The following is a 13181-nucleotide window of genomic DNA, read 5'->3' on the forward strand; positions in this document are numbered from 1 at the left end:
TGGCAAATATTTGATCTCACAAGGAATTAAGGGCCAAGGGGAGAGTACGGGTAAGTGGAGTTGAAATGCCTGTCAGCCATGATTAAATGGCAGAGTGGACTCAATGGCTGAATGGCCTTACTTCCAATGTCTTATGGTCTCATGGTAAAGGACAGCATATTATTTTGAGGAGCAAGAGTGAGTGTCACAAAAATCATCATCAGATTCTGGCTGAATGGTGACTCAGTGGTTAGTACTGCTGCCTCACAGCGCCAGGGACCTAGGTTTGATTCCACTCTTGGGCAATTGTCTATGTGAAGTTTGTATATTCTACCTGTGTCTGTGTGGGTTTCCTCTGGATGCTTTGGTTTCCTCCCCAATGCCAAAGCTGTGCAAGTTAGGTGGATTGGCCATTCGGATTTAACTACAGTGTCCAGGGATGTGCAAATTAGGTGGGCTAGCCATGGGAAATGCAGGGTTACAGTGATAGAGTAGGGGAGTGAGTGTGGGTAGGATGCTCTTTGGAGGGTCAGTGTGGATTCCATGGGCTGAATGGCCTGCTCCCACACTGTAGGGATTCTATGAACCCCAGCAGGGTCATCCAGGAGTTTCCAAAATGAAGATTTTGGTGAGATGTTATGCCCAGTGGCCAGGATTGGATGCTGACAGCTACATTGGAGAGGCAGTGCCCAGCGTGCCAACAAAGATAGAAATTACTGCTAGCAGCTCTCCCACATTCATGGGTAAACCCTGGACAGGGTAAACAGGCAAACCCTGAACTCAGTTCCATATCGACCATGGCAGTCCTTTCATGGGCTCTATATTTTTCATCACTGTGAACACCCACTCGAAGTGTTTGGACGTGCATTGAGTAAATTCATCAAACACGAGGTTGACAATAGCAAAGTTGCAAGCATGTTTTGTAATACATGGACTCCCACAGGTGTTGGTGACAGAAAATGGGCCAATATTTACCAGCAGAGAATTTGAGTATTTCCTGAAGTCAAACGACATTTGGCATGTAAGGGCAGCCCCATACCATTCACCATCCAATGAAAGAGCAGTCCAAACTTTGAAGGCGGGCTTAACGAAACAGTCTACAGTAACATTTGATACCAAACTGTCCCAGCTCATGTTTGATTATAGGACCACCCCTCATGTAACTACATAGATAGCTCCAGCAGAATTACAAATGGGGAGAAAACACTGCACTAGTAAAATCTGACCTTCCCAGCCCTGTTGGCAGGGATAGGATGAAACAGATTTAGAATCACCAATGCCGGACAGAAGACTCTTTGAAGCAAAACTGACAGTTTACCTCATGGGACAAAGTTTGGTTTTGAAACCACGGTAATGGCCCTGCATGGGTAACAGGCATGGTCGATGTGAGGTCTGATTCTGTGATGTATAAAGTTCAGTTTGGTGAGACAGTCCTATACAAGCAAATGAGCCACATGAAAACTGTAACCTTGCAAACGTACCCGGCCCCTCAGAACATCAGGCAAGGCTGTCAGAACCTGTGAGATCGCAACCTCCTGCCTAGCATAAAAAACACCTCTGAGGACGAGATGCACACAGCAGATGTCGCAGCCTTGACACTGTTACTTCCTGAAGAAGAGGATGAATTTCAGCTAAGGCGTTCCGGGTGCAAGAGACAGGCAACGGTTTGTTACACGCCACCAGTAATTGAGACAGAATCGGAAGAACATGCCAGGAAAATCTGCAGGAGAAAGAACAGGCCTATGTCCCAGGACTTAGACAGCAGTGGATATGGTAAATAGAACAATGTCAGCCAGGTAGATCTCACAGTATACCTTTTCCTTTATTGGGGCGTTAACCTGGTACAAACAGATATAAACAGGAGTGTTGGCGTTTCTGCTCAGTTTAAGAGCTGGCTCTGTGCTAGCTGGGTCAGTGTCATGTACTATGCATGTGTAAATAAAGGGTGACTTGTTGATCGGATACCAACCTTCATGGAGTTATTTCCCTCTCTTTCAGTCCTATCTCCCCCACCTAGCTCCTCCTTCTCTCCCATTTTCCCTACCTTCACTCCCATCTACCCCTCCTTCACCCCCATGTCCCCCTCCTTCTCCACATTTTCACTTCCATCACTCCCATCTATACCATCCCCATCTACACCGTCTTCACACCAATCTCCCCCTCCTTCTCCACATTTTGTTTTTATTTATTCATTTTATCAGATGTAGACGTTGCTGGTTGGCCAGTATTTGTTGCTTGGCCCTGGTTGCCTTTGAGAAGATGGTGGTGAGCTGCCTTCATTGTTCACCCACAATGCCATTAAGGAAGAAATCTCAGGATTTTGATCCAGTGACAGTGGAACGGTGATCGATTTCCAAGTCAGGATGGTGAGTGGCTTGGAGGGGAATTTGAATGTGGTGTTGTTCCCAAATATCTGCTAGCTCTGACCTTCTAGATGGAAGTGGTCGTGGCTGAGAAAGTGCTGTCTGAGAATCTTTGGTGAATTTCTGCAGTGCACCTTGTAGATAGTACACACTGCTGCTACTGAGCATCGGTAGTGGCTGTAATGGATGCTTGTGGAGGTAGTGCCAATTAAGCTGCTCCTTTATCCTGAAAGATATCAAGCTTCTTGATTGTTGTTGGGGCTGGACTCATCCAGACAAGTGGGTTGTATTCAATCACACTCCTGACTTGTACTGTGTATATGGCTGGACAGATTTTGAGGAGTCAGGTGAGTTACTCGCCACAGTATTCCTAGCCTCTGACCTGTTCTTGTTGCCACTGTGTTCATGTGGTGAGTCCAGCTGAATTTCTTGTCAATGATAAGCCCCAGGATTTTGACTGTGGGGAATTCAGTGATGGCAACACCGTTGAATGTCAAGGGTCAATGGTTAGATTGTGTTTTATTGGTGATGGCCGTAGTGTGGCATTTGTGAAGCACAAATGTTACTTGCCATTTGTCAGTCTAAACCTGGATATATCCCAATCTTGTTGCATTTGAAAATGGACTGTTTTGATGAGTCGTGAATGGTAGTGAACATTGTGCAATCATCGGTGAACATCCCCACTTTTGACCTTATGCTTGATGGATGGTCATTGATGAAACAGCTGAAGATGGTTGGGTGTAGGAAACTATCCTGAGAAACTCCATACCAGCATCTCACATGACCGTGGCATTGCTGCAACACGCTCAGCACTCAATACTAATAACTGCCAATTTCCAGATACCAACCTACAACTCATCCGCCTCATCCTTAATCTCAACGTCTTCACCTTCAACAACCAGCTGTTCATCTGGACACATGGAAGAATCATGGAGACAACATTTGCACCCCAATATGCCAAAAGGTTCAAGCACAAGTTCAAGCAAAACTTCTTGGCTGTAAAGGACCTGCAACGAATGCTATACACCAGATACATTGACATTTTCTTCCTTCGGACTCATGGCAAGGAATCACTAAATCAACTACATGACGATATCAACAAATTTCATCCCACCATCAAAATCAGTTTCATTCTTGGACACATTCTTGCATTTCCATCAAGGATGGACACCTCACTACTTCACTCCACTGCAAGCACATAACCTCGGGATGATTCACTTCTCTAGCTTCCACCTAAACTTGTTAAAAAAAAAGGATCCCTTACAGAGAAGCCCTGCATGTACACAGGATCTGCTCAGATGTGGGGGAATGGGACGAACATCTACAGACGCCGAAAGACACCCTCATAAGAACAGGATATGATTTTAAACTCACTGATTGCCAGTTCCAATGTGTCACAGTGAAAAACCGTAACAACCTCCTCAGAAGTCAGACGGGGACACGACCGAGTATCCTTCATCGTCCAATACTTCCCTAGAGCAAAGAAACAACATCAGGTTCTTCACAGTCTTCAACATGTCATCAATAATGAGAAACATCTCACCAGAGCCATCACAACGCCTTCACTTCTTGCTTTCAAACAACCGTCAAACCTCAAAAAGGCCATAGTTTGAAACAAACTACCCAGCCTTTAGGAAAACAGCGACCACATCACCATATTAACCTTGCCAACAGCCAACCTCTGCATGTAGTGCCAGATCATTGACATGGATACGACCATCACACACGGGAATACCACCCACCAAGTACACAGAAGGTACACATGTGACTCGGTCAATGTTGTCTACCTCATTCACTGAGGATGCCTTGAGGCGTATATACTGGCAAGACAATGCAGACACTACAACAACGGATGAATGGACATGGCACAACAATTGCTAGGCCAGGAATGTTGTCTCCCAGTCAGGCAACACCTCAGCAGTCAAGGATATTCAGCCTCCAATCTTCAGGTAAGCATCCTCCAAGATGGCCTTCGAGATACACAAAATGCAGAATCACTGAGCAGAAACTGATAGCCAAGTTCTGTACTCATGCAGATGGACTCCACCATGTTCTTGGGTTAATGTAGTGCTACATGTAACCCCTTTATACTGTCTGTAGTTGTAAAATCTTTCTTACTCTTCTGTTTGGACACCATCACCTTGATAACTTAGAACATAAGAACTAGGATCAGGAGTCAGCCATCTGGCCATTCGAGCCAGCTCCGCGATTCAATAAGATCATGGCTGATCTTTTCATGGCCTCAGCTTCACTTACCCAACCTCTCATCACAATCCTGAATTCCTTTACTATTCAAAAAATTATCTATCTTAGCTTTTTTTATATAATATATTTTTATTAAGAAAAAATAGAGTTTTAAATATTACAACAAATACAAAAACAATGCAATTCAAAACAGTACAAAAATAGTACAAAACTAAACTCAAATAATAAAAAAGATTCCCCAACCCACCCTCCTATACAAATGTATAAACATTTACAGAGAAGTATAAAATTTTAAAAAACCCTAAACTAGCTATTTAACTAAATAAATAAATACCTAACATCAAACAAATAAATAGTAATAACTCAGCCCAGCCAAACAAAACACTCATACATTCACAGTTCCTCCTCCCTGGATATTGGACTCATGAAGCACAATCATTACGGCTATATAAAAGCCCTTGTTAGTGTGGCAGATAAATCTGTGTCCAGGTATTTCAAAAAGGGTTGCCATGTCTTGTAAAAATTCTCAATTTTGTGGTGTACTATATTTGTGAGAAAATCCAGAGGAATATGCTCCATAACAATCTTCCACCAACCCGACAGGCCTGGGGGGTTTTTGGATATCCAACCTAGCAAGATATTCTTCCTTGCACAGAATGTAAGAATATTGAAAAGTTTTTTCTTATGCACGTCTGCAGGAAATACAATGGGTAGGCCCAAAAGGAGAGAAATAGGGTCCTTCTCCACCCCTACACCTAAAATCCTCTCCATTGCACCCACCACAGCACTCCAATATGTTTGAAGCCTGTCACAAGACCAAAGACAATGGGTAAGAGTGCCCGTGCAGACCTTGCACTTGGGACATGCTAAAGATACCCCTGGTTTAAATTTTGACAAACGGTCTGGGGCTAAGTGGACCCTGTAGAGAATCTTCAACTGTAAAGCATGGGTCCTATTACAAATTGATATCTTCCTTGCATTCTCCCAAATATCCTCCCATGCCTCTGAAGAAACTTCAACACCCAGCTCTCTTTCCCACATCTTGAAGAGTCAATCAGACTCACCTGAGGTGGCACTCCCCAGTTGGTAATATCAAGTACTGACAGTCAGTGTACTCTTACCCCTTAGTACCCCTCTTTCTATGTCACATTTGTAGGGATCAGTCAAAAGTGTGGTCTTTTTTTGAATAAAATCCCTAACTTGAAAAAAACGAAAGAAGTCTCTATTAGGTAACTCGTACTTCTGTACTAACTGATCGAAGGACATTATTACATCTCCCTCAAATAAATCACCCATGCAAGATATATCCCTAGCTGCCCAACGTTTAAATCCTGAATCTATCATACCCGGTTGAAAACCCGGCATACCCACTAAAGGTGTAAACAAAGATGTTTTGCCAATATTACTTTCCCTCTGCCGAATTGCCCTCCATGCTTTAACAGTATTGATGACTATTGGGTTATGGCAATATTCCCTAACTGTCCTCACTTTGTCCAAAAACAGCAAACTGGTAAGGGGGCACCTTGCCTGGGAGGCTTTTATATCTAGCCATATTAAAACACGGTCCCCACAAACCCAATCACTCACATAGGTCAAAAGCGAGCTTAATCGGTCATTTTTAATGTCCGGAAGGTCTACTCCCCCCAATCTGTGAGGCAGCTGCAGTTTGGCTAATTTAATGAGGGGCCGTTTACGGTGCCAGATAAAGGAACTGAACCAACTGTTCAGTCTCCTGAGTGTTTGTTTATTGAAAATCAGGAGGAGCATCCGTATAGGGTATAGCAAACGAGGGAGAATATTCATCTTAATAAGCGCTATCCGACCCAACCATGAGACTGGAAGTGCCTCCCATCTTTGGAGATCTTGTATAATTTTTTCAAATAATTGAGTAAAATTGGCTTTGAACAGGCAATCCAGAACTGGAGTAATGAATACGCCCAAATACACAAAGCCCCCCTGTGACCACCTAAATGGGAATCTATAGTCACTCTCAAGAGCCAACTCATAGGCATAGCCTCTGATTTAGCAAAATTAATCTTATACCCTGAAAAAGCACCAAATGCGTGAATGCATTATATCAGGCAAGGCACTAAAACTATTGGATTTGTCATGAAAATTAGAACATCGTCTGCAGACAGCGAGATCTTATGTAATTTTGACCCCACTTCTGGAGCTGATATATTGAGATCCCCACGAATGGCCTCTGCCAACGGTTCAATCACCAACGTAAAAAGTAATGGTGAAAGGGGACAGCCCTGACTGCCGCGAGAGGTACACTGTCGAGAACCTTTACCCATCTTATGAAAACTTCGCCCAGACAAAACCGGTCTAGAGTATAGAAAAGGTACAGCCTCTCAACTCGACCAAATGCCTTCCCTGCATCTAAAGAAATCACCATTCCCTGTATTGACTGCTGTTGGCATGCTTGAATTACGTTAAGCAGCCTCCTAACATTAGTGGAGGATCTGCGACCCTTTATGAAGCCCGTCTGATCCTCTTTAATAATAGAGGGTAACACAGTCTCCAGCCTTAACGCGAGAGCCTTAGAGAGGATCTTAAAGTCCACATTTAAGAGCGAGATGGGCCCGTATGAAGCACAGTCTTCCGGATCCTTCCCTTTTTTAAGGATAAGTGAAATATTGGCCTCTCTCAGAGATGGTGGGAGACAATCATGATTGTATGAATCATTAAACATATTCAGCATCGGGCCTGACAGTATACTTATAAATTCCTTACAGAATTCACTGGGAAGTCCGTCAGGACCAGGCACCTTTCCACTCTGAAGCTGCCTCACAGATTCCTGCACTTCTTGCTCTGATAATGGGGCATTGAGAAAGGACTGTTGTTCGGGAGTCACACCCAAGAGCTTCAGATCTCTAAAAAAGGATTCCATTTTGGCCTGCCCCTCCTCACAATTCTCAGACTGATATAACTTAGAGTAGAATCTCTGGATCGCCACATTAATCTTTTTAGAATCACATGTTAGGTTCCCAGATATTCCCTAATCGCTGTGATGGTTTGTGGGGCTTTCTAGCAAGGTATGCTAAGTATTTGCCTGGCTTGTCACCATGCTCGTATAACCTTTGTTTTGCAAAAGCCAGCTCCTTCTTTGCCGTCTGTGTGAGCACGGAATTTAGTGCAGACCACAGTGCCGTCATCCTCTGTAGTTTGACCAACGAGGGTCTGTCAAAATAGGCCTTGTCGGCTGCCTTCAACCATGTTTCAAGGAGACGTTGCTGCTCACCCTTCTGCTGCTTTCTACTGGTGAATATGAAATAACTAACCCCCTGGCATAAGCTTTGCAGTTTCCCAGAGAACAGATGAGCCTAAGTTGATGTCTAGGAATGCCCGAAATTCCCTAGAGAAATACTCCACAAACATACTTTCCATGGGAATAAGGGGGTCCATTCGCCAGTACCTTGAATCCACTGTAACATCCTTAATCTTAACCATGAGGTATACTGGAGCATGATCAGAGATGGCAATATTACCAATCGTACAGGATGCCACCAGATCCAGGGTTACCGCAGGGGTCAGAAAAAAAATCAATCCTCGTGTGACACCTATGCGGATTGGAGAAAAACGTGAAACTCCCTACCTGTAGGGTGGAAACACCTCCAGACGTCCACCAACCCTAATTCACCACACAAACCCAATAACCACTTAGTTTGTGCAGAGGGTATCGAGGGACCTTTAGGCAACCTGTCTACTGTGAGTTCTATGAGGCAGTTAAAATCTCCCCCTATAATGATGTGCAGAGACTTGAGACTTATCAGTTTAGAAAAAGCATCTACCAAGAATTTAAGAGGATGAGCTGGGGGACAAGAAACATTTAAAATACCATATTCTTCCCCATTTATCAAGGCTTTAAGAATTACAAACCTCCCGTATGTGTTTTTAACACATTCCAGCAATTTAAATGAGAGATTTTTCCTAACCAATATAGCCACTCCCCTACTTCTGACATTAAATGATGAAAAATAAACTCGGTCAAAGCCATTCTGCTGTAATTTCAGATGCTCCTTGTCATCCAAATGTGTCTCCTGTAACAAAGCAATATCCACTTTTTCCTTTCTAAGTCTCAAGAGTACCTTCTTCCTCTTAATTGGTGAGTGACTTCCCTTGATATTCCAGGTACACAATTTAATCAAATCATTAGCCATAATCTTCTGCAATTACATTTAAAGTCCAGAGAGGAGGAACCCGAACCACAAATTGCTGAACCTTAGTGCCGCATGGTCCACCAAATATAAAAACGACATAAACTAAAACCACTACATTTAACAAACATACAAAATTATTAAAAATTAAAAACAACAAAAAACAGAAAACAAACCAACATTTAAGTGCCAATAGCGCTGAGATGGGGAACTCACCCCCTGCCCGGAGGGGGCAACTACCCATCCCGAGCTGCCCATAAATAGGCATCTAACCATCTCAACCACCTTCACTTCTCCCAGCTAGAGCCACATAACAAGCAAAACTAAAAAAAAAAACACCCCATAGAATATCAATATGAATTTTAAAAATTCTTTTATAAAAAAAAGGAATAAATACCCCATCCGTCCTAACTTAGAAATTTAAAATGTACATCTTAACCACCGCCAGACATAGTTTGAACCAAATTATTATCAATAGAGGAAAAAAAAGGGGGAAAAACAAAGTTCCAACCAGATTTCCTCCATTTCTTTTACAGAATGATAAATGCATACACAAGCAACAATATTTATACATACTACAATCGTTTAAATTTGTCCACAAAGTCTCTTGCCTTCTCCGATGTGTCAAAGAGATGCCTGAATCCATCTAAGGTGAACCAAAGCACTGCCGGATATCTCATGGAGTACTGAATCCCAAGCTCCTTCACTCTTCTCTTGACACCATCATACGATTTTCGTTTCTGGATCACCGCCACTGGAAAGTTCTGAAAAAACATGATCTTAGACCTCTCGTAAATTAGGGCCTTTGGATCCTTCCCCTGGAGTCTGGAAGCCTCCATGACTTTCTCCTTATCCCGGTAATGATGGAACTGCACCAGGAAAGGACGAGGGCGTTGACCCAGACCCGACCACCGCGCTGCGACTCGGTGAGCCCTCTCTATCTTCAATCCTCTCATGCCAGTCTCCAAGTCAAGGAATTTCGGAAGCCAATCTTCAACAAATTCCGCAGGCTACTCACCTTCCTTACCCTCAGGCAGACTGATGACCCAAATGTTTTTTTTCCTGCCCAAGTTTTCAAGATCATCCACTTGGTCACGCAAATTACGAACATGCGTCTTCAGGGCTTGGATCTCATCCTTGAATGAACTGGCATCAGCTTCCACCACTGTGACCCTGCGCTCCACTTCATCTGTCCTCTTCTCTAGGTCTCCCAGCTGCTGCTCATGCTTCTGCAACATGAGAGAGACTGGAGCCAGCTTCTCTTCAATCTGTTTCCCCAGCATCTCGCGAGATTTCGAAAGCTGCTTCACCAGGTCCTGGAGATTAATCAGCTCCGAGGCTGCCCCAAGAAATCCTGATGACCTGGGTTGGGCGGATTAAAGGACCGTCCTGTTCCTGCTGCGATGCAAAGCTCTGCAGTGTGATCTTCTCAGATCGCCACCATCTTAGATCCCCTATCCATCTTAGCTTTAAAAATACTCAATGAGGAAGCCTCAACTATTTGACTGGGTAGAGAATTCTGACAGTGTGGAGTTTGCACGTTCTCCCCGTGTCTGCGTGGGTTTCCTCCGGGTGCTCCGGTTTCCTCCCACAGTCCAAAGATGTGCAGGTCAGGTGAATTGGCCATGCTAAATTGCCCGTAGTGTTAGGTAAGGGGTAGATGTAGATGTAGGGGTATGGGTGGGTTACGCTTCGGCGGGGCAGTGTGAACTTGTTGGGCCGAAGGGCCTGTTTCCACACTGTAAGTAATCTAATCTAATCTAATTTATAAGCCTTTGAATTCCTTTCAATTCAGTTCTAAATCTGCTCCCTCTAATTTTGAGGCTATGCCCTCTTGTTCTAGTTGTGCCTGCCAGTGGAAACATCCTCCCTGCTTCTATCTCATCTATTCCCCTTATAATTTTGTTTGTTTCGATAAGATCCCCATCATTCGTTGAAATTCCAATGAATATAATCCCAGTCTTCTCAGTCTCTCCTCATAAGCCAACACTCACAATTCCAGATTCAACCAAGTGAACCTTCTCTGCACCCCCTCCAGTACCATTACGTCCTTTCCCAAGTAAGGAGACCAAAACTGCATGCAGTACACCAGGTGTGACCTCACCAGCACCCTATATAGCTGTAACATAGCATCCCTGTTTTAAAACTCTATCCTTTCAGCAAAGAACAAAATTCCATTTGCCTTCGTAATTACCTGTAAACCAACCTTCTGTGATTCATGTACAAGGATGGTGACTCAGTGGTTACCACTGCTGCCTCACAGCAACAAGGACTCAGATTCAACTCTAGCCTCAGCTGACTGTCTGTGTGGAGTTTGCACATTCACCTCGTGTCTGTGTGGGTTTCTTCCAGGTGCTCCAGTTTCCTCCCACAATCCAAAGATGTGCAGGTTAGGTGAATTGGCCATGCTAAATTGCCCACAGTGTTCAGGGATGTTTAGGTTAGGTGCATTAGTAGGGTATATGTAGAGTAATGTGAATAGGTTTGGGTGGGATATTATTCAGAAGGTCAGTGTGGACATGTTGGGCTGAAGGGCCTGTTTCCACACTGTAAGGATGTTATGACACCCAGGTCCTTCTATACAACTGCCCATGCTGCAATTTTTTACGATATTGTTATTCTACCAAAATGGATCACTTCACATTTATCAACATTGTACTCTATCTGCTAGACTTTTGCCCACTCATTTAAACTATCTAAACCCCTCTGCAAATTTTCAGAGTCCTCTGCACACTTTGCTCTACCACTCATGTTAGTCTCATCCGCACACTTTGACACACTACACGCGGTCCCCAATTGCAAATCAACCATGTAAATTGTGAATAATTGCAGTTCCAACACTGATCCCTGAGGCACACCACAAGTCGCTGATCGCCAACCAGAAAAGCACTCATTTATCCCCATTCTTTGCTTCCTGTTAGTTAACCAATGTTTTATCCATGCTAATACATTGCCCATAATGCCATGCACTTTGACCTTATGCAGCAGTCTTTGTGTAGAACCCTGTTGAATACCTTTTGGAAATTTAGATATACCACATCTACTGGGTCCCCATTGTCCATCGCGTTCATAATGTCTTCATAGAATTCTCGTAAGTTAGTTAAACATGACCTGCCCTTCATGAACCTATGCTGCATCTGCCCAATGGGACAATTTCTATCCAGGTGTCTTGCTATTTATGCCTCGATAATTGATTCAAGCACTTTCCCCACTACAGTAGTTAAACTAACCAGCCTACAATTCCCTATCTTTTGTCTACCTGTCTACTGTGGCCTCACATTGCAGTTTTCTAATCTGCTGGAACTGCCCCAGAGTCCAACGAATTTTGGAAAATTACCACAAGCACATTTACTACTTCTCCCACCATCTCTTTTAGTACCCTGGGATGGATTCCATCAGAGTCAAGAGACTTATCTACCTTTAGCTCCATTAGCTTGCCCAAAACTACTTTCACAATAATGATCATTTCTAGGTCCTTGCCTACTTTAGTCTCCTTGACGATTATTGGCATATTAGTCACGTCCTCCGCTGTGAAGACTGTCACAAAATACCTGTTCAATGCCTCAGCTATTTCCTCATTTCACATTAATAAATTCACCTTCTCATCCTCTAAAGGACCAATGTTTACCTCAGCCACTATTTTTCGTTTTATATATTTGAAGAAACTTTTGCTTTCTGTCTTTATATTCTGAGCTAGTTGACTCTCATAATCTATCTTACTTTTCTTCTGACCTTTTGTTGTTAGAATTTCTAATTTCCACCCAGATTCAAACTTATTTTCTCTAGAACCTATAATCATCTGTCACCACCGCCCTGACGTCATCCTTAAATATCAGATCTACACCACTTCCATTACCTTCCTTTCTGTCGTTCTGAATAGTCTTGATACCCCAGAATATTTAGTTCCCAGTTGTGATGATCCTACAACCATATCTCCATAATGGTAATTATTTTTTGTGGCTTTTTGTTGATTTATAAAGTGTTCCCAATCTTCTAGTTTTCCACTGGTCATTGCCACTTTGTATGATTCATCTTTCAATATGATTGCCTCCCTTATTTCCTTCGACACCCATGGCTGAATACCTCTTTTCCTACAGTCCTTCCTTTCCACTGGTATATACTTTTACTGAGCACTTTGAAAAAATGCATTGAAAATCGTCTGCTGTTCCTCAACTGTCCCACCATAAAGTCTTTGCTTCCAGCCTACTTTAACCAACTCTTCCCTCATCCTATTGGAGTTTCCTTTGTTTAAGCACAAGCCAATGATATTAGATAAAAGCAAATTACTGCAGATGCTGGAATCTGAAACGAAAAGAGAAAATGCTTGAAAATCTCAGCAGGTCTGACAGCATCTGTGAGGAGAGAAAAAAGCTAACGTTTCGAGTCTAACTGACCCTTTGTCAAAGCTGTTGATATTGGATATTGGATTTTATCTTCTCACTTTCCATCTGTATTCTAAATTCCACCATACTAT

At 43.1% G+C, this 13181-nt stretch overlaps 1 protein-coding gene across 1 annotated transcript in view; it reads right to left on the reverse strand.

The window, feature by feature from the left end:
* Positions 1-3663: 3663 nt before the first annotated feature.
* LOC140455096 (cell adhesion molecule CEACAM6-like) overlaps positions 3664-13181 on the reverse strand; it is a 245173-nt gene continuing 235655 nt past the window's right edge. Inside the window, exon 6 of the mRNA XM_072549758.1 lies at positions 3664-3815. Within this exon, the coding sequence (XP_072405859.1) occupies positions 3664-3815 (152 nt within the window). The remainder of the gene's footprint in view (positions 3816-13181) is intronic.

This window comes from Chiloscyllium punctatum, chromosome 30 (assembly GCF_047496795.1).
Source record: "Chiloscyllium punctatum isolate Juve2018m chromosome 30, sChiPun1.3, whole genome shotgun sequence".
Taxonomy (NCBI): Eukaryota; Metazoa; Chordata; class Chondrichthyes; order Orectolobiformes; family Hemiscylliidae; genus Chiloscyllium; species Chiloscyllium punctatum.